The sequence below is a fragment of the Lepus europaeus genome, chromosome 14 (assembly GCF_033115175.1).
Source record: "Lepus europaeus isolate LE1 chromosome 14, mLepTim1.pri, whole genome shotgun sequence".
Lineage (NCBI taxonomy): Eukaryota > Metazoa > Chordata > Mammalia > Lagomorpha > Leporidae > Lepus > Lepus europaeus.
Genome location: NC_084840.1, coordinates 67298149 through 67323814, shown reverse-complemented (window position 1 = coordinate 67323814; position 25666 = coordinate 67298149). Strand labels below are relative to the sequence as shown.

The following is a 25666-nucleotide window of genomic DNA, read 5'->3' as shown; positions in this document are numbered from 1 at the left end:
AGTTTGAACATTTTCATACCCAAGTAGCATGCACAAGGCAACATGAGTATCAGTTTGCAAATCTCCTCATTGAAATGTGTCACCTTCACCATGAATGGGTTTATAGGCATTATCTCAACCTGCTGATGAACTTCTTACTGTCTTCCTGCCAAGCCAGGATGAGGAGTGAGATACAACATCTCGAGGATCTGACAGACATCCAGTGTACTTACAAAAGCCGGAGTTGAAGAACACATGTGGGATGGTGGGCTTTTTAACCTGACTTTTGCAAACTTACTATTCTTTAGGGTACAAGGTAAAACGATCTTTTCAAGGGCAGCCTGAAGAAGAACAAGGTCTATGATCCTAGTTACCTCTCTGACTATTCTGATTTGGATGTGTTCGTAGAGGATAAACGACTTGATTTCCTGTGTCTCTTTCTCAACTATGACGCAATGTCCGCCCATGGGGTGGGTAGTGGGGTGGGGTGGGGTGGGGTGGGGGGCCTTAGGTCTTAGAGGGGAAGCACAGAGGTTGCTTCTCTTTCTTCACAACTGTGAAAGCTCAACTGGAAAGAATGAGCTGTTTTTATTCCTTCCGATCAAAGGTGACTACATCAGTTTCAGTCACTCACAGCAGAGGCATTTAGGTTGTATTACAGTTAACTCCTTCCAGGCAGAAAGAATAGCAATGGAAGTTGTGGAATTTCCTTTTCTGTAGATTTTTAACAATAGGTTAGATACACATCTGGCCTTGAATGCCTTAGGCCCGGTGCACACAGAAACATAATGAACAAAAATAGCGCGCACACCAAACACCCCGGTGTGGCCCAGCCACTCTCTCACAGATTGTACAGACAGTTAAAAACAGTGTACATTCTCCTCCTCCATCTCCAGCCAACTCCGAAGTCTGAACTACATCAGGCCCGGCAGAGGCTTAGAAAAATGACCCAAAGCGACTTACCTGCACCAGGAGTTCCAGCTTCCTGTCATCGAGAAGATGTACTTGACATCGACGGCCCTCCGTCATCTAAGAGGGAAGAGAAATGGCGGTCACTGAGAAGCTAGCGCTGGACAAAGGGTTAGAGGGGCGACCCCACCAGGCCCATCCCTCTGGGTAAACTTCTCCTGGGAGCTGGTGCCATACAATGCCAAGAAGGAGCAGGGATGCAGACATTGGAAGACACGTACTAAGAACTTTCTATGTACCAGGCACTGTTCTGGGAGCTGGGGGTAAGTTCCCCATCCTCATGGCACTCATGTTCTCACGGGGGCGGCAGAAAATCAAGCAACAAGTCTACACATGACACGATATCTGGAGGCAGTGCCCATCATTCGCTCGTAGTCAGCTTCCACTGTATCACCACACATGAGGGGCAGAGCTCAGGAGTCGGTCTCTGCTTCTTCACTTGCCCCTGCCTCCCTTGCGGATCACCAGAGAGCAGAGGAGCCTTTGGCAATTGAACTTGATTTCTGTGTTGACTAAGCATCCCCTCTCATGATGATGGGATTCTCTCCAGGGCCATCACCACTGGGAGGGATCCCGGAGCTAAGTTCCCACAGTGCACCCTGGCTTCTGTCCCTCATTCCTGTCGGGACGGACATCCCTGAGCTGTGTAACTGTGTAACACAACATGCAATTCAAGTCTTGGACAAGTCTCTGTTCATCTCTGTGCCCCAGCCTCACATACCGAAGAGGGGGCCCAGTGGGATGCTGGTCAATGTTTAACAACATTCTGGCTTTCTGGAATGGAAATGCCTTGAATTTATAGCTGTTGCTACAGCCCAGCTATCACCCTCAAAGGAAATCCTTCGGAGAGCAAGTCTTCTCACAGGTGTCAGCCGGCCACCATGCTGACCATAAATAATCTCACTATACTCCGGATACTCTATGTCTGATTTCAAGCTGCCGTCATGATAACACTGATGGCATTTCCAACATCAGCTAGGGTGGACAACTCAAGAACACAGATAATAGCCCAGAAAAATAATGTGGAAGTGATGGATTTTGAGTATTACTTTTTAAAAACATAATTTATGCAACTCTGAGTTTATATCATTGGATTTTAACAATGGCTATGCTTTACAATGGGTGCCCAAAATTCCTCCAAGTGCAACAGGTGATTTCCACCTGGCTGGAATGAGCACCAGAAAACCTGTGGGTTTCCTTTCTGCCCTGTCTTCCAGCAGACTCAACAGCCTACACCATGGGTCCCTGGTTCTCCCCACCCACTTTACGAAGACCAAAACAAAGGAGGCACAAAAACAGACCCTGCCCTGTCTTGTGGCTTGGCCATCACAGTCCTTCTCAAAGGTGAAAAAGCCAGCCCCCTCTCCTCTTACTCAGCACTTCATCAATATGTCCAAAGTAGCATGGGCTCCTGTACAAAAACCCCCTTATTGCTTGCTCAAAGGAAGCCATCCCATCATACTCCCATCCAGTCAGATCTCCCCAGTTTTGGAATCTAAATCCAAACAGCTTGGATGTCCTGCTGCGATAGGTCTAATCTCAAATGTCCCTTGATTGTGCATTGAAAATGACTCAGCAGTCTCCAGCTCTGAAAAAAGCCATCAAGAAATGCTTCCCATACTCTCAACCACTCTAACAAAGAGCTTAAAATAGGCGGCACGTGGCCGGGAAACTTCAGCCCAAGGCCTTGCCATTTTGCACACAGAAGCCAAAGCACCAAGTTACAGAGGTGAGATGGACAGATGTGCCATCTTTCCTCACCTCACTCTCAACTTCAGAAAAATCCACTCAAGTCCTAGTAGAATCTACCCTGCACCTAGTAGGCATGCTGGCAGTATGACTGAATTGCAAAAATCCATCAGCTTCATTTAAGTCATTGGTCTAAATTCCCTGGGAGCCACTACAAGTTTAAATTATACTGGACTCTGTTGCCACGTACACTCTCCCTGTGTGAAGGATTCCTTCATCAAAAAAGAAAAAAAAAAAAAAAAAAGGAAGCGAAATGTTAATTTTCATAGACTAGTTAACAGCATTTGCACGGGTACTTTGGGAAAAACTTTATCTTTGCAACTTTTCCATTTCATTTTTATTAAGCACTACAAAACACACAGCATATTACACAACCATCTAGGGGGTAGAGGACCATACCCAAGTTATGTTTCATCCATCAAGAAAATGCTTTCTTAACACTGTTCTCCAGTCCCTCTGACACGCAGTAAGGGTGAACTCCAGAGATGTGCTTATCTCTTTTCCATCAAGCTCCACTGAGAATGTGCAACCCTTCTGTCCTTGCCCTCATTAGCAAACAGGTGAATATGTGCACAAATCACCAAGCACAGGCCCACGACAGCGGCAGCTCCAGGCAGCATCTCGAACCAATCTCGGCACAGCCACCTAAGCCAAAACTCTACTCATAGGCTCCTTGAAAAGGTCCTTAAAAAGGTTTGGATGGGCTGGCGCTGCGGCTCACTAGGCTAATCCTCCGCCTGCAGCGCCAGCACCCCAGATTATAGTCTCGGTTGGAAGGCCAGATTCTGTCCCGGTTGCTCCTCTTCCAGTCCAGCTCTCTTCTATGGCCCGGGAGGGCAGTGGAGGATGGCCCAGGTCCTTGGGCCCTGCACCTGCATGGGAGACCAGGAGGAAGCACCTGGCTCCTGGCTTCAGATCAGTGTAGCTCCGGCTGCAGCAGCCATTTGGGGGGTGAACCAACGGAAGGAAGACCTTTCTCTGTCTCTCTCTCTCTCACTGTCTAACTCTGCCTGTCAAAAAAAAAGGTCTGGATGGAATTTTACAAGCAGCAGCAATTGGGGCCAGCGCCATGGCTCACTTGGTTAATCCTCCACCTGCGGCGCAGGGTTCTAGTCCTGGCTGCCCCTCTTCCAGTCCAGCTCTCTGCTGTGGCCCAGGAAGCGGCCATTGGGGGGGGGGGGGTGAACCAACAGAAGGAAGACCTTTCTCTCTGTCTCTCTCTCTCACTGTCTATAACTCTACCTGTCAAAAAAAAAAAAAAAAAAAAAAGCCGCAGCAATTTAGTTCTCATTGAAAGGAAAGAAAGACTAATGGAGTAGAAGTTCTGGGAGAGGAAAGTGGTTCGCCCATCCAGCGTATTAGCTTGACATTCTTCTAAAAATGTTTATCATAGGTTTGAGAAAATTCGCAAGCGTCTGGGGACACAGCAAGTTTCAAGAAGGAAAGATGCTTTTCCTGTGCACCTTTGAAACACAAAGGTTTCATTATATTGTGAAAGGTTATAGGTGGTTATAGGTACCACACACCTCTGAGTTACCCACTCACATTCTAATAAATTTTATGAAAACAAATTGGTATCTGAAAGACATTAGTGTATCAAAGTTTTAATCACAGAAATAAAAAACAGAGAGCGTATCATTTTCTCAAAACATATGAAAGTGTATAAAATCTGTAGCTGTACTTAAAAGTCATCCTGAGGTTCTCAGCTACCCGTGAAAAATAAAATTCTCACTGCATGAAATAATCTCACCTTATCAGCTCAGCGATTTGAGGAAGGAGCTGCAGATGGAGCTTTCCCTATCTGGCCAAGGTCTTTCAAGTTCACCCTCTCCTCAACAAAGCCTCACCACCAATTCCCAGGACATCTGTAAGCACGCTCCATATCTGAGGGCCTCCCTCACAGGAAGCCAAGTGTCCTTGCCAAACGCCTGGCACAGGGAACTGCATCTAAACAGAAATTCACCTTCACATCAACACGCGTTTGAAGGCACAGCTGTCTTTTGACAGCCCGGCTGCTCTTTGCTTTTCAAAAGGGGCACCTGTTTGCTATTCCGTACCCACAATCTGAGTATCCCATGCCCACGGTCGGTTCAGAGAAGGTTCACTATTCTGGGTGTGCACAGGGAAGGATCAGACATCTGTAGCTTTGTTGGGCTTGCCAGGAACTCTGAAATTTCTCCTTGAATACTAACCATTGTAAAATAATACTGCTTTCCTTTTTTTTTTTTTTTTTTTTTTTCATTTTCAGCTGCTAGGTCAGAAGAGGAGCCCTGGCATCACCCTCAAAGGAAATCCCTTGAAGAACAAGGCTTCTCAGAGATGTCAGCTGGCTACTACCCCAACCATAAACTGTCTTGCTACAGTACAACCCTACACCAAGCACATAGGTCTGCCAAGTGCACAGAGACCTAAAGGACATACGGACAGTCCGGTAGTCATTTTAAAAGTGAGAGGCGTGGTCAGTGGTGCAGCAGGTTGGGCCACGGCCTGGGACACCAGTAGCCCATATGGGCACTGGTTCAAGTCCTGGCTGCTCTACTTCCTATCCAGCTCCCTGCTAATGTGCCTGGGAAAGCAACAGAAGATGGCCCAAGTCTTTGGGTCCCTGTACCCATGTGGGAGACTCATATGGAGCTCCAGGCTTCTGGCTCCAGCCTGGCCCAGTCTCAGCTGTTGTGGCCATTTGGAGAGTGAACCAGCAGATGGAAGATCTCTTTCTCTGTCTCTCTCTGTAATTCTACCTTTCAAATAATTAATAAATCTTTTTTAAAAAATGTGAGGTGTCCACCCCAGTAAATCCAGCTTTGCTGTTAAGATGGTCTCTGAATTATGAAGACTGTGCTTAAACACCAAGAAATACTGATAACGCTAGCTTAAGTGAGCAAAGCACGATATGAAGTGATATGTGCATTACACAGTAGCCAATGAAACCGTCCTACACATCAGACTAGGAGGCAAAAATAAAACCAGCTGATGAGCTAAGCTGTCAGGCTTACAGGTGGTTCCTCCCCACCCTACTCCAGCCAAATATTACTCAGCCGGCTGTTTCTTCCCTTTCCCAGCTTAAAAAAAAAAAAAAAAGTCATAAAAATTTTATCTGGTAAGATGAACGCCACTGTATGAGCTTGGCCACAGGAAATGGAGTCTGAGAGTTTTCACAGCAAATTCTCTTAGATTGCCTACATTTTAAGATCTAAAATCCAATGTATTAATTTATAACAGAGAATTAGAGTTGTCACATAGGCCAGGATACTCGAGATCGAGTGGCTGACACGTGCTCTCCCTGTAGGCAGAATTAATGGGAAGATGCCTGTGACCACGAGTGATTCAGACTCTGGGGAGGAGGATTTAGAGAGATCTACGGGGGCCAGCACTGTGGCGTAGAGGGTAAAGCCACTGCCAGCATCCCACATGGGCTCCAGTTCGAGTCCTGGCTGCTCCACTTCCAGTCCAGCTCTCTGCTATGGACTGGGAAAGCAGAAGAAGATGGCCCAAGTCCTTGGGCCCTTGCATCCACATGGGCGATCCGGAAGAAGCTACTGGCTTCTGGCTTCTGGCTCCTGGCTCCTGGCTCCTAGCTCCTGGCTTCAGATAGGCAAAGCTCTGGCTGTTGCAGTCAACTTTGGAGTGAACCAGTGGGTGGAGGACCTCTCTCTGCCTCTCCTTCTCTCTCTGTGTAACTCTGGCTTTCAAATAAAATAAATTTTAAGGGGGGGGGGGAGGAAAGAGAGAGCCTCATGTATTCATGATGGGAAGGGGGCAGGGCTAATATTCAATGTGGCAAGGGAACGCCCCCTTTGGGCATAGCCTTCCTGCAAAATAACCATTGAACCAGCAATGCCAATCTTTCAAGTGGTGATTTTGAGTTGTTTTTGTACGGAGAGTCGCAGGGTACCAAGGTCAGGGTGTGGATGATGTGTTTTTCTGACTGAGGTCTAGACTGGAACTGTCTCGGGATGGCAGCCCTGAGCCGTTCTGTTGCTCACACCACCCAGATGGCAGCCGATGGGATTCAAGGTCTGGCATGTCTCAAAGACAGGGTAGACATGAGTAGGAAAACCCCAAACGTTCTCTGTTAAGAACATTTTCTTAGGTGGCCAGCGCTGGGGCATAGTAGGTTAAGCCTCTGCCTTCGGCACCAGCATCACATATGGGCACCAGTTTGTGATCCAGCTGTTCCACTTCCAATCCAGCTCTCTGATTATGGCCTGGAAAGGTGGTTAGAGATGGCCTTACTGCTTGGGCCTCTGTGCCTGGATGGAAGACCCTGAAGAAGCTCCTGGCTCCTGGCTTCGGATCACTCAACTCTGGCCATTGCAGTCATTTGGGGAGTGAACCAATAGATGAAAGACCTCTCTCTCTCTCTCTCTCTCTCTGCTTCTGCCTCTCACTCTTTCAAATAAGTAAATAATTCTAAAAAAAAAAAAAACACCTCTCTGACTCTGCCTCTCAAATAAGTCTTAAAAAAATTGCTCTTCAACTACAAAACCATGCCCACCCCACTTCCATGTATTTCTTATCACCTTTGCCTTGATAAAGGAAGTTTCTTTTTCTCTCTCTTCCTTTTAGCCACTTCTTGGATGTCCTCCTTCCCCCTTCCCTTGCTCCTTGCCAAATAACTTATGTGCCACAGTCTATACCTACATGCTCAAGAACTCCAAAGAAATAATCCTAGTACTACTGTGCATAACATTTCTAGAGAAATGTAATGAGGTTGTACAAATGACTGCAGGGTGAGATTCTGAACTCAGAAAAAAACAAGAGTGGTTTGAGAAAGAAAAAACAAATGGTAGTCAATCATTTCTTCTATTTCCTAAGGCTAATTTCTACCAACATTCCATCAGGAACACTTATTAGGGACTGGGGGAGAGCTGTTTAGGGTAAGGTTCATGGGCCTGCAGATGGCATTTTTCTAATTTGGTCATCCCGTGCCTGTGTGTTGATGCCTCTGAACACGTGACTCATGTTCATTTTAAAGACAATACACTTACAACAGATGATAAAATAAGAAATAATAACACCAACATCCCCCAAAGTCAGGACTCAACAGTTCCAAGATGCTCTTTATTGAGGAAAACCACCACTATTCCCCAAGCAACCTGCAACGCTGTCCTTGAAAACTTTATCATCAAACAGAACCTGCAGAATTCAAAGCAGGATCGCAAAGACTGCCATCTCCCATCGCCCAGCACTTCCTGCCTGCACAAGCTTCCTTGACCCAAGGGACATCCCAAGGATGCCAGATGCATTACAGCAGCACCTCACACTCTGCCCTTTGACCCAGGACATTCTGTGGCTCAGAAGGAAATTCCAAGGCCATGACTACAACTTCCTGGCTCAAGTCACTGTGGGAGCGCCTGCTCTCTGGGTTACCTCCAAAGTGCCCCTTCTTTTTCCACCTCTACTTCTTCTGCAGAAAAATGAAATGAAGGCACAAGAACCCACGGAGGCCGCACAAAGAAGCAAGACGGCAAGATTTCAGTAATCACAGAGCAAGTCGCAGCCAGGAGCGGAATGAATGCAGCACATTCACACCCATCAGGAAACTCAACCTGACAGCGAACACTCAGACAGAAGGGGCTCCAGTTAAAAATACTCACCTACGGCCCACACCTAACCTGTACCATGGAAATCGAGATTAACAGCAGTGTGCACCACGGTGCCTGCTCAGTCTTCCATGATTAAAGGCATATTGTCCATTTTCATGACAATTCTCACCCACCCACCCCCAGTGGATGAAATGACAAGGGCTGGGCCAAGGCAAAGCCAGGAGCCTGGAACTCCACATGCATGGCAAGGCCCAAGCACTTGGGCCATCCTCTGCTGCTTTCCCAGGTGCATTAGCAGGAGCTGGATCTGAAGTGGAGCAGCCCGGGCTCCAATAGCATTTTACCGGGGATGCTGACATCACAGGCAGGGGCTTAACCTACTGCACCATAACATCACCCCTCTGAACTCTCATTTCTCTCAGGCTTACTTCTTTTGTTTGTTTCTGAGTGCTATCATGTTAAAGTAGGAAGATAATGGGAGAAAAGGAGACACAAGTGCTCTACACCAGGCTCTCTAACCTCCGGCAGCTCCCTGCACTTTTATGACTCTTTGAATCTAGAAGAAGAACACACAAAGGCATGCCCTTGAGCCACTTGGCTGCTGAATACAGCTATAGTTTATAAAACCCACATAATGTTCTTAAAGGAGTGGATCTATTAGAAACAAATCACCATGACAATGCAATGCAATTACAGAAGCTCAAACAGCCACACATTGGCCTTCTCCAGGTTTGCACTGGACAAGGTTCTCACTGGGGCCGGCACTGCACTTGGGGATCGTGGGAAAGCACATTCTAGAGAGCTGCTGCTGTTGCTTGGGTGTCTCTTTCTCCACCTGCAGCAACAGGAAGCTGGGTTTTCTCTCATAATGCAGAAAGAGGATTTGGTGGTGCCGTGGGCTGCTCAAGGCCCGGGGACAGGGCAGGATTGTCTTAGGGGGCAGTCTGAGCCACCCGACGCTGTGGCTGTGAGGACCAGGAGGTCTCCATGCATTCCTGCCACAAGCGCTCCTGCACCATCAGTGTAGTCCTCTCCACGGCCCTGGTGTCATAGGCACTCACGATCAGTCTCAGGACCCAAGGTGAGACGATGGGGAATGGACCAGGCAGGTCAGAGGCGAGCAGCCAGCAAGCTGCATTGTGGGTCTCCTATGATCTTAGTGAGGAGCTGCTCCGGCCCAGAGTTCAGCAGCAGGGTCCCTGGAAGGAGCGACTGCGTTCCACCTTCCAACAAAACCTCGCAGCATGACAAGATTAAGGCGTGGACAGTGGCTAGGTTGCATCTCAGACAAAGTTCAGCTAGAACGTGTTCACCCAGTGCACAATACCCTAAGTGTGTCTGGTAACCAGCACTGGCTACCTAGGAGGAAAAGGACATCAGGAGATGCAAAAGCATGGGCCCAGGAGTCACGCTATATACTTAGACCACAACTTGGGGAGCACAGGGCAGCAAGGCCAGGAGTGAACAGTGGGCAGGTGCAGGGAAGGCCTCCAGGCTCCTGGCAGGTAGCAGCATTGTCTGCAGGCCAGCCGAACTAGCTAGACACCTCATGAATGGTAAACTTAAGTTTTGCTGCTGCTAGAGTGTCTTCTACAAATGGGATTTTCTTTATCTCTACTTAAGAGTACAATATTGCAATATTTTCTTTTTTGGGAGGCAGGGAGAGAGAGAGCGAGAGAGAGGTATCTTTCATTCACTAGCTCACTCTCCAAATGCCTGCAACAGCTGGGGCTGGGCCAAACCAAAACCAGGAGCCAGGACCTGCATGTGGGTCTCCCACCCGGGTTGCAGGGGCCCAAGTACTTGAGTCATCGCCTGTTGCCTCCTAGGGTGCACATTAGCAGGAAGCTGGGGTCAGGAGCCAGAGCTGGGGCTTGAACTCAGGCACTCTGATAACAGAATGTGGACATCTGACCTGGCTGGGATAACCACTAGGATAAACACTCACTCCCTGTTATCAGTATTTCACCTAGATGCACAAACTTCTCATGATAAGCTTATAATTCACAGCACAGCAGCAGGTGTCTGCTCTCTACCCAGGCCTAGGAACCCACACAGCTCTGATTGTGCAACTGCAGCAGAGGGAGTCTCTGAAGGCACACAGACTTGACCCCACTCCAAAGTGCTGCTCTCATGTTACCAGTATTATTTGGAGAGGGGTAGGGCAGGGAACAGATGCTAACCCATCTAAGGAAAGGGTCGCTGGGAATTCGGATCTGAGAGGGAAGGCTGTGCAGCCTGAGCCGAGACTGCTGGGAACCAGAAGGTGGAGGGGTGTAGAGCAGATCTGGACGTCAAGGCCTAGGAGGAGAAGCCAGGTGTGGCCTAAGGCCTCCTCTCTCGGGGACGGGTGTTGTGGTGCAGCAGATTAAACTCCAGCCTGGGCCGCCCACATCCCATTTTGGAGAGACTGGGATCAAGTCCCATCTCCACTCGGATCTAGCTTTCTGCTATTTGCAACCTAGGAGGTGGCAGATGATGGCCTACATACTTGGGTCCCTGCCACACATGTGAGAGACTCGAATGGAGTTTCTGGCTCCTGGCAGCAGCCTGGTCCAGCCCCAACTGCTTTGGGCATTTGAAGAGTGAACCAGTGGATATATGGTGTGTGTGTATGTGTGTCTGTCCCTCTGTGACTCTGCCTTTCAAATAAATAACACACCACCAGACTTAGTTTTTCAAATGCTCTCCTTCCCTCAGGTCTTCTCAGTCCCAAGTCCCAGCCATCCTGGACTTTTAAACTCTGTTTCTGAGGCCACTGTCATGTGCAGAGGGTTAAGCCACCACTTGTGATGTCAGCATCCCATATCCTAGTGCCGATTTGAGTCCTGGCTGCTCCGCTTCCGATCCAGCTCCCTGCTAATGCATTTGGGAAGGCAGCAAATGATGGCCTAAAGAGCTTGGACCCCTGCCACCCATGTGAGCAACCTGGACAGAATTCCTGCCTCTTGGCTTCCACCTGACCCAGTGCCAGTTTATGTGAACATTTGGGAAGTGAGTCAGTGGATGGAAGATCCCTCTCTCTCTCACCTCTGCCTTTCAAATAAGTAAAATAAATGTTTAATAAGTAAATAAATTCTGTTCCTCTGAGGGCCACCCCTTCCCCTGCCTGAGGGCCTGGCCGCCATGGTTCCTTTGCCTGGAAACACCCGGTCTTCTCTCCTACAGTCAGGGGATCCTCCCCAGGTGTCTGCTCCACTTTGCACACTCAGCTGCCTTCCGGGAGACAGGTGAGAGGCAGTCACTAGCTTGAGGGAAAGAAGCACATGAGCTTCTGTGCATCCCTCAAGGCTCTGTTTTGCTGACCCATGAACTTGATTTTTATCACCGGGAATTACCCCAGGGTAAGAGTCTGCGTCTCTCCCTGGTACGCCCCTTGGGACCCCTAACACAGCCCATTCAGTGGGTATAACTTTTCACACAAGACTGAAGAGATACTGACTCTGCCAGGTTTCCTCTGCCTTCTACCTAACATGAGGCATTCAGGCCCAGCTTGGGCAGGCGATCCCACAACTGTAAGATCCTCTTTGATCCCACGCCCTCAGCAGGTGCAGGGACATGGCTCACTCCTGTCTCCCCAAGCCACGAGCTGTGCCTTCTTTGTAGTCCTTCCTTGGTCATGCCGCTGGGATGCATGGTGGCTAAGAGACACGCCCTTTTAAAATATACTTTTATTTATCTATTGTCACTTGATTTGAAAGGCAGAGAGAAAGAGAGCACGCGCAATAAACAGAGAGAACGCCTCTATTCATTGGTTCACTTCTGAAATGCTTGCAATAGCCAGAGCTGGGCCAGGCCAAATCCTGAAGCCTGGAACTCATTCTGGGTTTGGCAGAAACACAAGGACTTGAGCCAATACTTGATGCCTCCTGGGGTGTGCCTGAGCCGGAAGCTGGAAGTGGAGGAGCTGGGGGGGGGGGGGCGGTGTTTTGACACAGCGGGTCAAGACACCACCTATGACACTGACATCCCATATCAGAGTGCCAATTCAAGTTCTGGTGACTCTGTTTCCAATCCAGCCCCCTGCTGAAGTGCCTTGGAAGTCAATGGATGACAGCCCAAACATCTGAGCCCCTGGTACCCATGTGTGAGACTGGATGGAGTTCTGGGCTCTTGTGGCCATTTGGGGAGTGAACCAGTGAATGGAAGGTATCTCTCTAGCTTTCCCTCCTTCCTTCTCTGTCAGTCTTTCAAATGAATATACAAATCTTTAAAAAAAAAAAAAAAAAGAAAGAAAGAAAGAAAAGAAACAAGAAGCAGAGGGAGTGAGGAGCCAAACTAAGCACCCTCTACGGCACGCATGGTCCAAAGCGGTGTCTTAACTTCTGTGTCAATCACCCACCCGAGGCAGGGCCTTCTCTTGCTGGTTGAGTGCTACCCTCTACGAGTGACGTCATCAGCTCACGCCTCGTTCCCCTCATTCACCAGTGTTGAGGATCACAGTACCTGCTGGTTCAGCCGCTGTGAGGAACCCGGAAGTCAGTGCACACCAAGAGTGCAGAATCCCGAACACTGCATAGCCCACCCAGCCGCCTCCACGGGGTGGGGCCAGGTCTTGACCCATCTGCACCTCCCTGTGCCACAGCTCCTACAGGGGGAGGTGGCATCTTTCCATCTGCTCCACCCAGGTTTTCTGCTGCTGTGGTAGGGTGGGTGAGGAGGCTGGCCCCACGCAGATGGCCTTTGGGTGGCTGTCCCCAGGGATGGTGCAGCAGGAGACAGACCCTCACAGAGCAGAGCTCCTGGGCCCCAACTGTTCATGGAGCAGGCCTGTCACTCAGACTGGGTGCCCTGGAGGCCCAGTTCTCCCCCACCCCCATTCCAACCCTCGCCGGCAACAGCTCCTACCGTCCCCCTGAACTAACAGGAAAACATTCACACAGAGCCGCCATAAGGAGTAGCGGAGCAGGCCCAAGAAAGGAGCAGCAAGAATATCAATGCCTGACACTCGAGGCAACATTCAAGTACTATTCTTTTTTTTTACAGGCAGAGTGGACAGTGAGAGAGAGACAGAGAGAAAGGTCTTCCTTTTGCCGTTGGTTCACCCTCCAATGGCCGCCGCGGTAGGTGCACTGCGGCCGGCGCACCGCGCTGATCCGGAGCCAGGAGCCAGGTGCTTCTCCTGGTCTCGCATGGGGTGCAGGGCCCAAGGACTTGGGCCATCCTCCACTGCACTCCCTGGCCACAGCAGAGAGCTGGCCTGGAAGAGGGGCAACCGGGACAGGATCGGTGCCCCGACCGGGACTAGAACCCAGTGTGCCGGCGCCGCAAGGCGGAGGATTAGCCTAGTGAGCCGCGGCGCCGGCCTCAAGTACTATTCTTACCCACGTGCGCATAATTCCTATTCAGAGCATGCGCGTCCGTCCACACAGACATCCCAGGAGGGTTGGGCAAGGCACCAATGCCCAGGAAACAGAGCACACAAGGGAGCAGCAAGGGGCCAGACCCTCATCGAAACCCCTCATCGAAACTTATCTGTGAAGTGAGAACAAATGAAAGAGAAGAACACCTGCCCGTGGTGCTTTCACTTCAGCATCTTCAGGACAGAGGTTTTTTGTCGTGTTTGCTTATTGTCTTCAGTGATGAAGAGGCTCCTTCCAAAGGGAAAAAGCAAATATCCCCCCTCCCACCCATACTTCTCTAGGTCTTATGGTGGTTACGATTTTTACGGTGGAAAAGAAGACTAATGGGTAGTTACATGGGGATTGCAGACTCAAGGAAGACAGCTTTTAAGATAGATGAGGGGCTGGCGCTGTGGCATAGAGGGTAAAGCCACTACCTGCGGTGCCAGCATCTCATATGGGCACCGGTTCGAGTCCCGGTTACTCCAAGTCCTTAGACCCCTGCACCTACTCCAGTCACTGTGGCCATCTAGGGAGTGAACCAGCAGATGGAAGACCCCCCACCCCCACCCCAGTAACTCTGCCTTTCAAATAAAATAAATAAATCTTTAAAAAAAAAAACAGATTGACCAATTTATTTAAAAGTCAGAGTTACACAGAGAGGTAGAGACACAGACAAATAGGGACAGCTTCCATCTCCTGGTTCACTTCCCAAGTGGCAGCACAGCCAGGGCTGGGCCAGGCCAAAGCTGGGAGCCAGAGATTCCATCTGGGTCTCCCACATGGCTGGCAGGAGCCCAAGCCCTTAGGCCATCTTCTGCTGCCTTCCCAGGCACAATAGCAGGGAGCTGGCTCGAAGTGGAGCAGCCAAGACTAGAACCATTACCCATATGCAACACCAGGATCACAAGCAGTAGCTTAACCTGCTGTGTCATGACACAGGCCAAAAGACAGATTTTAGAGAAAAGGAGCTGGGGCTGTGGTGTAGCAGGTAAAGGGTACCAGTTAAGTCCCAGCTATCCCACTTCTGATCCAGTTCCCTGCTAACCTGCCTGGGAAAGCAGCAGAGGATAGCACAAGTGCTTGGGCCCCAGCCACTTTATGTGGGAGACCTGGACAAAGCTCCAGGCTCTTGGCTTCGGCCTGGCCCAGCCCCAGCCAGCGTATAGAAGATCTCTCTCTCTCTGTCTCGCCCCACCTCTCTGAAATTCTGCTTTTCAACCAAAATAAACAAATGTCTTTAAAAAAAAGTCCAGAAAAAGATAAGATTAAAAAGAGAGACAAGTTGAACTCCAAAGGATTAAAAGAACATGGTTTGTATGGGGTGGAGACTTTAAAAGTAAGACTTGACAGCACAATAAAAGTGTAATTAAATAAGAAAGTGAAGATTAAGACATGCACAGAATATGAAGTACTTGCAGAGTACTCCCTCCCAGCAGAAACTATGGCAAGTGTGCAGGACAAATGGCTTCTAAGCCTTGGAAAATAGTCTAAGCACACCGCAAACTTACAGAGACAAAGCTAGAAAACGGAAGCTGACGTTTAAACCAAGGAAAAGTCGAAGGACAATTAAATAGCCTTTTAAAAATCGGTTGAAGCCAAAAGAGCAAAGGAAGGCCTGGGTTCACTGTCTGCAGCAGTGGACTTTTGTTAACAGACCACCACTGAGCGCCTCAGTTCCTGTTTTGTTTCAAACTCCTGAGCCAAGCAGGGAAGTCGAAGCACTGGCAACTAGAATATAAATGATTTGCACTTCTTTCTCCAAACTAAATCCCAGGTGGTTTATAAGTTCAATACTAAAAATAGATAGGCAATTATGCATTAGGCCTTACTAAGCATATATGCAATGAATGAGGAAGAAGGGAAATTTTTACAAGCACGATGCCATCTGATATAACTTGGGGGTGGGCATCTGACCTGGAGGTTAAGATACTGTTGGGATATCCCCATCCCATACAGGAGTGCTTGGGTTCAAGTCCCACTTGCACTCCTACTTCCAATTTCCTGCTAATGTGCACACTAGAAAGCAACTGGTGATGACTTACGTAGTTAGGTCCCTGCCACCTATGTAGGAAACCCAGACTGAGCTCCTAGCTCCCAGTTTTGGCCTGGCCCAGCCCCAACTGTAGTATCCATTTGAGGAATGAACCAATGAAAGGGAGTTCTATCTATCTGTCTGTCTGCCTGGCTCTCTCTCCTTGCCTTTCAAAGAAATACAGTAAATAAGACAATGATGTTCATTATGGTGCATGTTGCGTCAAATTCTTTTGGTATATTTATTACGTGCTAGGCATCTTAGATCTACAATGCTGAGTATGACTTTGTGCCCTTACTGAAGGGGCATCTCTGACCCTAGAGGAAACACTCAAGTTAACAGGCAATCCCAAGTAATTAATGAGATAAGGGATGTAAGATGCTATGAGGTGGGGGAGGGGACCCTAACTCACATCTGCTGGATAGGTTAACACCTGCCAATCAGGACATCTGGTATATAAATAGGCAATGTGATGTAAGAAGGCCTGGAATGGGACAGAACATGGTGTGTTCTAGAAACATCCACCACACAATAAGCTGAATGAGGGAGTGTGGAGGCAGAGGAGTGGTCAGAAGGACAGCTGGAGAACCACGTTTATGACAGCAAACAAGAAAGATGCACTGTATGAGGACGGCCACGTCACTTATGCAATGGTCCATCATCCCTGAACACTGTTTCCAAGTCAATTTCAGCGTAAGTCAGGCAGAACTGAGGGGACTCTGCAAAGAGGTTTTCTCCTGCTAACATGGAGGCCCAGGAGCCACAAGACACACACAAGTGCTTGGAGAACTGGAAAGTGGTGCTGAAATTAAGGTGTGTTTCCCAGCACACGCATTCCCCCCAGTGGTTTGTGAGCAGACCCAGAAGGCACGAGAGTCAACATCCACTGATGGAAGAAACCCAATCAGACTCATTGCAGACTTCTCATCAGAAACCCTACAGGCAAGGAGAGAATGGTGATATATATTACAAGTCTTAGGAGAAAAAAACTGTCAACCCAGAATATTGCACCCTGCAAAGCTCTCATTTATGAATGAAGGAGAAATAAAGATCTTCCACAACAAACAGAAATGAAAGAACTTGTAACTACTCACCCAGCCTGACAAATGAAGATCAAGGACGTGCTACAGACAGACACACAGAAACAGGAACATCACTACGAAAGAAGATGAACACAGAAAAGGACCCAGTGAAAGTACAAAGGAAACCCAAAATACAAAATTAGGACTATTGATGGAAACATGGCAGGGCAAAGTGGGTACTTAACAATAGTCACCCTGAATGTAAAGTCTTGACTCCCCAGTTAAAAGACACAGACTGGCTGAAGGGATTAAAAAACAAAGCTCATCTATTTGCTGCCAACAAGAAGCATATCTTACCAACAAAGACACATGCAGACTGAAAGTAAAAGGATGGAAAAAGATATTCCATGCTAACAAAAACCAAAAAAGAGATGGTTTAGCCATCCTAATATCTGACAAAATAGACTTTAACACAAAAACTATTAAAAGAGACAAAGAAGGACACTACATAATGATTAAGGGATCAATTCAACAGGAAGATATGACTATTATAAATGTATATGCACTTAATTAACAGGGCACCTAGCTGTTTAAAATAAATGTTAAAGGATTTAAAGGGAGATATAGACTCAAATACAATAGCAATGTGTGACTTCAAATCCCACTTTCAGCAATGGATGGATCAACCAGACAGAAAATCAACTAGGAAACAACAGAGTTAATGGACACTATATACCAAATAGACCTAGCAGATATCTACAAAGCCTTCCACCCTACAGCCACAGAATACACATTTTTCTCACCAGTGCATGGAACTTTCTCTAGGATTGACCACTTACTAGGCCATAAAGCAAGACTCAGCAAACTCAAAAAAATCAAAATCATACCATGCATCTTCTCAGACAGACTAGAATATAATGGAGCTGGAAACCAGCAACTCAGGAATCTCTAGAACATATACAAACACATGGAGACTGAACAACATGCTCTTGAATGAACAGTGGGTCAAAGAAGAAATAAAAAGAGAAATAAAAAAATTTCTGGAAACAAATGAAGATTACAGTACCACACATCAAAACTTATAGGATACAGCAAAAGCAGTGTTAAGGGAAAGTTTATAGCAACTGGTGCCTGCATCAAGAAATTGGAAAAGCACCAAATAAATGAACAATCAATGCACCTCAAGGATCTAGAAAAACAACAGCAAACCAAACTCAAAACCAGTAGAAGAAAATAAATAATTAAAATTAGAGAAGAAACCAAAAATACTGAAACAAAAAAAATACAAATATCAGCAAAATGAAAAGCTGGTTTTCTGAAAAAATAAATAAAAATTTTTTAAAGATTTATTTATTTATTTGAAAGAGTTACAGAGTGGGAGGAGGGAGGCAGGGAGGGAGAGACAGAGATATCTTCCATCCACTGGTTCACTCCCCAACTGGCCACAACAGCTGGAGCTGCACCAATCCGAAGCCAGGAGCCAGGAGCTTCTTCCAAGTCTCCCACATGGGTGCAGGGGCCCAAAGACTTGGTGCATCCTCCACTGCTTTTACAGGCGATAGCACAGAGCTGGATCGGAAGTGGAGCAACCAGGACTCAAACCGGCACCCATATGGGATGCTTTTCCTGCTATGTCACAGCGCTGGCCCCATAATAAACAAAATTGGCACACCATTGGCCCAACTAACCAAAAAAAGGAGTGAGAAGACCAAAATCAATAAAATTAGAGATGAAAAAGGAAATTAACATGACACCACAATAATATAATAAACCTGGTGCTGTGGCACAGCAGGTTAATGCCCTGGCCTGAAGCGCTGGCATCCCATATGGGTGCCAATTCTAGTCCTGGCTGCTCCTCTTCCAATCCAGCTCTCTGCTATGGCCTGGGATAGCAGCAGAAGATGGCCCAAGTCCTTAGGCCCTTGCACCCATGTGGGAGACCCAGAAGAGGCTCCTGGCTTCAGATTGGCGCAGCTCCTGCTGCTGCGGCCATCTGGGGAGTGAACCAGCAGATGGGAGACTTCTCTCTCTGTCTCTACCACTCTCTGTAACTCTGTCTTTCAAATAAATAAAATAAAACTTTAAAAAAAAAAGATACATTAGAAACTACTACCAAGAGCTGTATGCCAACAAACTGGGAAACCCAGAAGAAATGGATAGATTCCTGGACACATACAACCTAACTACATTGAGCCAGGAAGACACAGAAAACCTAAACAGACCAATAACCAAGACAGAAATTGAATCAGTAATAAAGAACCTCTCACAAAGAAAAGCCCAAGACCAGATGGCTTCACTGCTGAATTGTATCAGACCTTTAAAGAAGAACTAACTCCAACTCTTCTCATGTTATTCAAAACAATTGAAAGGGAGGGAATACTCCAAAATTCTTTTCATGAGCTTCACCTTAATACCAAAACGTGGAAAAGATGCAACAACAGAGAAAGAGAACTACAGACCAATTTCCCCGATGAACATAGACATAAAAATCTTCAACAAAATTCTGACCAATCAAATCCAACAACACATCAGAAAGTTCATTCATGCAAACCAAGTGGGATTTATCCCTGGTATGCAGGGATGGTACAACATTCACAAATCAATCAGTGTGATACATAACATTAACAAAATGAAGAACAAAAACCATATGATTATCTCAATAGATGTGGAGAAAGCATTTGATAAAATACAACACCCTTTCATGATGAAAACTCTAAGCAAACTGGGTATAGAAGGAACATTCCTCAACCCAATCAAGGCAATTTATGACCAAACCACAGCCAGCATCTTATTGAATGGGGAAAAGTTGGAAGCATTCCCACTGAGGTCTGGAACCAGACAAGGATGCCCACTCTCAACACTGCTCTTCAATATAGTTCTGGAACTTTTAACCAGAGCCATTAGGCAAGAAAAAGAAATCAGAGATTCAAATCAGGAAAGAGGAAGTCAAACTATCCCTATTTACAGATGACATAATTCTATATAAAGGAGAATCAAAAGAGTCCACCAAGAGACTATTTGAACTCATAGAAGAGGATATAAAATCAGTACACAAACAACAGCCTTTGTATACACAGACAATGCCATGGCTGAGAAAGAACTTCTAAGATCAATCCCACACACAATAGCTACAAAAAAAAAAAAATCAAACCTTGGAATAAGTTTAACCAAGGATGTCAAAGATCTCTACAATGAGAATTGCAAAACATTAAAGAAAGAAATAGAAGAAGATACAATAAGATGGAAAAAATTTCCATGTTCATGGATTGGAAGAATCAATATCATCAAAATGCCCCAAAAGCAACTTACAGATTCAGTGTAATTCCAATCAAAATACCAAAGACATTATTCTCAGATCTAGAAAAAATGATGCTGAAATTTATATGGAAACACAGGACACCTTGAATAGCTAAAGATATCTTACACAACAAAAAGAAAGCCGGAGGAATCACAATACCAGACTTCAATACATACTACAAGGTAGTTATAATCAAAACAGCCTGATATTTGTACAAAAACAGATGGATAGACCAATGGAACAGAATGGAAACACCAGAAATCAATCCAAGCATCTACAACCAACTTATCTTTGACAAAGGATCTATGACCTAGTACCATCAAATTGTTAGAAAGCATTTGAGAAACCCTGCAAGACACTGGCACAGGCAAAGAGTTCCTGGAAAAGACATTAGAGGCACAGGCAATAACTGTCAATAATGCTACCTGTCAAATAAACTAAAAAAAAAAAAAAAGAAGAAGAAGAAGAAGAAGAAGAACAAAAAAACAAACACCTGTTCAATGGCAGTCAAGACAAGGGCTGTTCAAGTCATTGCTCCTTAAAGTGTCAACTTCACTTCTACAGGTTTCCTTTTATGTGCTCAGTTAGTTATCACAGATCAGGGAGAACATATATTCCGATAGAGTTAGATTGTAGGGAGAGAAACAGAGAAAAAGGTCTTCCTTCCATTGGTTCACTCCCCAAATGGCCGCTACAGCTGGCACTGCACCGATCTAAAGCCAGAAGCCAGGTGCTTTATCCTGGTCTCCCCTGTGGGTGCAGGAGCCCAAGAACTTGGGCCATCCTCCACTGCCCTCCTGGGCCACAGCAGGGAGCTGGACTGGAAGAGGAGCAACGGGGACTAGAACCTGGCACCCATATGGGATGCCAGCACCGTAGGTGGAGGATTAACCAAGTGAGCCACGGTGCCAGCCCTGTTTTTTTCTTCTTAATACCATTGTCTGAACTCTTTACTTAACATAGAATTAATCATAGGTGTATAAAGTCAATTAAAAATAGATCTCAGTAAAAAAATAAGAGTGGGAATAAGAGAGGGAGGAAGAAGTTTCTAACTGTAAAGCTGTGTAGTTCTGCATACTTTCCACACACTAACTTCTAAGGGTACAGATAAAAGCTCACCTTGGGACTCCAAATTCCATTAAGCTGGGTGATAATAATGCCATCTTAAGTGTTAAAGTGATAATATTAAGTGTTAAATTGATCATATAGATAGGATTAAATGTTAAAGGGATCATATAAATAAGATCTAGTGTCTGGTAATAACAATAGAATTAAAAAGAAGAGAATGTTCCAACACGGGAAGCAGTTCACACAGCAGACTCATAGAATGACAATCACTCTAAATAGCATCCTGACCTCAGAATCAGCCCTTAAAGCATTCTGGTCTGGCTGAAAAGCCCATGACAGCATTTCAGGCATGGAAAGCCAAAAAAAAAAAAAAAAATCCTACATGAAAAATCTCTGTGAGACCCCATTGGAAAGAAGTGGCCATCAAAGAAGGATGTAGTTTTCTCTGAAGGGAGGAGACAACTTCCACTTTGCTTATGGCCTTGTCTAAATACTAACAAAGATTGCAGATGCAAAAGGCTTCCATAGCCTTGGCAGCTCATGTCAAAAGCCTCAAGTGATCAGTGACATCATACATAAGAGTGTTAACTGTTAAATTAACAACAGGAGTCACTGTGCACTTACTCCTCATTCAGAACCTCTGTCCTCAATGAGTTGTACCATGAGAATTAACCATAAAATTTGTTCTCAGTTTTTTATATTTTGTGTGTGTGTGTGTGCAAATTGTTGAAATCTTTACTTAGTACAGAATTGGTCTTCTGTGCATAAAGTTAATTGAAAATGAATCTTAATGGAGAATGGGACTGGGAATGGGAGAGGGAGGAGGACATGGGGTGGGAGTGGGTATGGTGGGAAGAAACACTATATTCTAAAAGTTGTACTATTAAACTTGTACTTATTAAATAAAAGGTTTCTTTGGAAAAAAAACCTATATTTACTAATATCTTTATGTTGTCTGGCAATAAGGCAGAAATTACAGAATAAGCCTACTACAAAAAAAGTATCTACTGATGACAAAGAGGCTGGGCTGGCACCTCCAGAATTAAAAATTGGGATCACGCTGTTTCCAGCTTTCTGTCCATCCTATAGTTCCCAGGCCAGAAGCACAGCATCCAGATGAAGGAAGCACCAGGCATCCTCGGAGTATTGTACTACAATCAAACTGTTTCTAGAAATCTGTGTTCAATATTGGGAACCATATTTTACATACCAAAACCTGGAGAAAGCGGGACTTCCCAGAATTGACCTGGAGAACTGCCTACGAGGCCCAAATGTCAAAGGCTGTGGCATATCACCTATCAGCCATCCCAAACACTTGCATGAGTGCCCAGGGAGGCTGCTGTTGAGCACACAGAGAGAGAAGATGTGAGCACTTGCTCGTCTGTTGCAGATAATGGGCAAAGAGAGGCACTTGACTTTGGTGGGCAGAAAATGGAATCCGTGAGCAGAGGTTCCAGAAGACACACTGGAATTCAATAGAAGGAAGGCCTGTTAAGTGGGCATCAGTGTCCAGAATGAAACGGGTTGCCTCGGTATCACTGCAAGTGATGAGGAAGGGGCCAGAAGACCAAGGGCCATGGGTAATATAGAGAGGATGACTGAGCTCAGAAGGAAGGCAGGACAGGTGTACTCCAGGATCCCTGCCCTACTACCCCAACAAGCTGAGACACATGTGCAGGACTCTAAACAGGAATTCCAAGAAAATACATCTATCCTAACAACCAATGTATTTACTTGTTATGTTTCCTATTACACAATATTAAATGCAGTTTGATGACATGAATATTGACAACCTTCACTTACTGCTTCCGAAGGCTTTAAAAAATTGTCCTGCAGACTGATAAGCACAAACACATTTTTCTACTTACCTACGTAACTACCAATTTCCCTTGTACAAATGTGCAAGTGAATGTCCTCTTTGTAAAATGAAGCATCGTGTGGGACACTTAGAAATGTTAATTCTGCCAGTTTGGTATTCATATATTCCATAACCAAGAACCTCGATGACATTTTCTTGGTAACCTGCATTTGTCTACTTTGCTTCAACATCTAATCCAATCTGTCATTTCAATGTTAATTTTGAAAACATCTCTGCCTGCGCTTTGATCAACAGGAGGAGACACTGTGCTATCTACAACAATGGATCTTATGCAATCAATTATCAGAGTTGTAAGGATTTCATCAACATGAACATGTTAATATGCATGTGAATGAGGTAAAATGATGTCACTGCCATAACAGGCACTCAATACATACTTTCACATGAATTAATGTTTACATATTTAAATCACATATATTCTTATTTATCACTGCAAGGGCAATCATGTAATGCAAGTACTCTACACTTTAACTCCTATTCAGTGAGATACATGGAAATTTGCCTACTCTATAGAAACACAGACCAAAACCCAGTCTGAAGAACACCAGTATTCTTTGTGCTTTATGCACCTATGTGAGTATAGCTCATGGAGAATCAGTATGTCTGCCATTGGCAATGGGGAGGGCATCTTGCCACACCGGTCAGAGGGTTTGGAATGAGTTTGTCCCCAAACAAGCCTCTTTGTCTATTAGTAAGATCATAGCCCCCATTGCCCACCTGGGGATGTGTAGGGCTATAAAATAGTATTTCAAGGCCATTTGTAAGCTTTTTCAAATTCTACCTTTGGGACTTTGGAGGCAGAACAGGCACCTAAGGAATTGGGAGCCCCGCCAGGTCACCTGCTTGGCAGAAGCTCCCCTGGATGTGAAGTAGCCAACTCCTGACCACAATGCCTGGGTCTGGATGGGGTGGAGGCAGAGCAAGTGCCCAGATGCCTCACACATGCAGCCACGTGTAGCAGGAAGTACTCCAATGGCAGCCCTAGTGGCGACTCCTAGCTGACTGGCCTCCCAGAGGCGCCACAGCAAAGCATCCAAGGAACAAGGGGACCACCAGTGCTGCAGGGTGGTCCCAGGCTCCCAGCTCACCCCCCTGGCCTCCCTACCTCAACAGGAAAGCCATAGAGAGCTCAGGAAGCTGCAGTGCTTACACTAAGGGGAGTTTTGACAATGACCCTGACATCTGTATGGGGCAGTCCATCTGGGCTGGAGGCTGCCACCCTGGTGTTTACATAACGGAGCTTTTTGGAAAGGATTCTGCTAGCATGTCATCGGCAGGGACTCCCTGCTCTTGCACAGGCTGCGCTGGCAGCACTCTGCCTCCATTCAGCTTGAGGGAGGTTTCACACTGGCTGGTGGCCCCGTGAGTCACGCCACCCCAGACCTGCCCCTGGAGCGGCTGATGGTGGTGCAGCAGCTCCCAGGAGAAGACGGGACTCAGAGCTGCTCCCTTTCCTACCCAATGCCGTTTCACAACGGGGGCTGGGAAATCAAGCTAGAAAGAGCAGGGAAACAGGGAAAGCACACAGCGGGCGGGAGAGGACTCCAAAACCCAAGAGGTTTCCAGCTCCTTTCCACTGCAGCGGCTACAAGCCTCAAGGTGGGAATGCTGTCATGGGAAATCAGGAAAAGAAGGCAGTGTCTTCAAATGCAACAGCCTTGGCAAGTAGGAGCTCTAAAAATATCCATTAGTGAGCAGTCACAGAAATCAAGATGTTGTGTTGTACCTGTCAGTCAAATCAAAAATTCTAATTGGACACCGAAGAACAATTTCTCAAAGCCTCCTGCAGGAGGTAATTACCGTGTTGACCACACAGAGGGAAAAAGGCTGAAACTGAACCTACAGTTGAGGCTGTTGCCATGAAAGAGACCAGGGGTACGTTTTTTTGCCTGGATCAGAGCTCATTAAACCATGGCAGGGTTTCTGATCTTTGCTCCTTCCTGATTGAAACCAGTAAGGCCAGTGGCAAACAGCTCACCACGTGGCTGCAAAGCACTGGTAACCAAACCTCACAGTGTTTTCTGCATACCCTTCGGGGAACACCTGGAAATGAGTCTGTGATTAAATAAGGCTATAAGCAAAGCCAGAATTTAAAATGGGCGCAAAGACACGAGGCAGGGCTGGGGATTACACTCGTGTTTCATACTGTCTTTGTCTAGCACTGAGCTTAAAATGTGAAACAGTCCAAGTAAATCTGACAGACAAAAAGTACAGGGTGCCACATCCCAACCATGAGGACAGTTCTTCAAAAAGTTCACGGAAAATGCATATATTATGATGAACTATGCGTGGATGTCAACCTTTTTTTTTTTTTTTTTGCAACCAAATCAACTTATGTTTTAATTCCATTGTCCACAACCCTCTTGAAGGACCCTGTTATATCACAACTTGTCCCACAGAGTGACAGAGAGAGAGGGAGAGACAGAGAGAGAGGCCTTCCATCTACTGGTTCACTCCCCAGATGTCTGCAAAGGTCAGAGCTGGGCCAATCTGAAGCCAGGAGCTCCTTCCAGGTCTCCCATGTGTGTGCAGGGGTCCAAGCACTTGGGCCACCCTCTGCTGCTTTCCCAGGCCATCAGCAGAGAGTTGGATTGGAAGAGGAGCAGGCAGGACTCAAATTGGAACCCATATGGGATGCCTGCACCGCAGGCAGAGGCCTAACCTATTACGGCACAGCGCCAGCCCCTATACAGTTTACTGTATGTCAATGATGCATCAATAACTCTGTTTAAAATAGCAGTCAGCCAGCAGGTAGAAGATCTCTGTCTCCATCACT

General features: G+C 46.4%; 1 protein-coding gene across 4 annotated transcripts in view; it reads right to left on the bottom strand.

The window, feature by feature from the left end:
- FRMD4A (FERM domain containing 4A) overlaps nt 1-25666 on the bottom strand; it is a 342837-nt gene that overhangs the window by 195298 nt on the left and 121873 nt on the right. For all 4 annotated transcript variants that reach the window (XM_062210863.1, XM_062210861.1, XM_062210860.1 and 1 more), the window contains exon 2: nt 943-1008. In XM_062210863.1, the coding sequence (XP_062066847.1) occupies nt 943-1008 (66 nt within the window). The remainder of the gene's footprint in view (nt 1-942; nt 1009-25666) is intronic.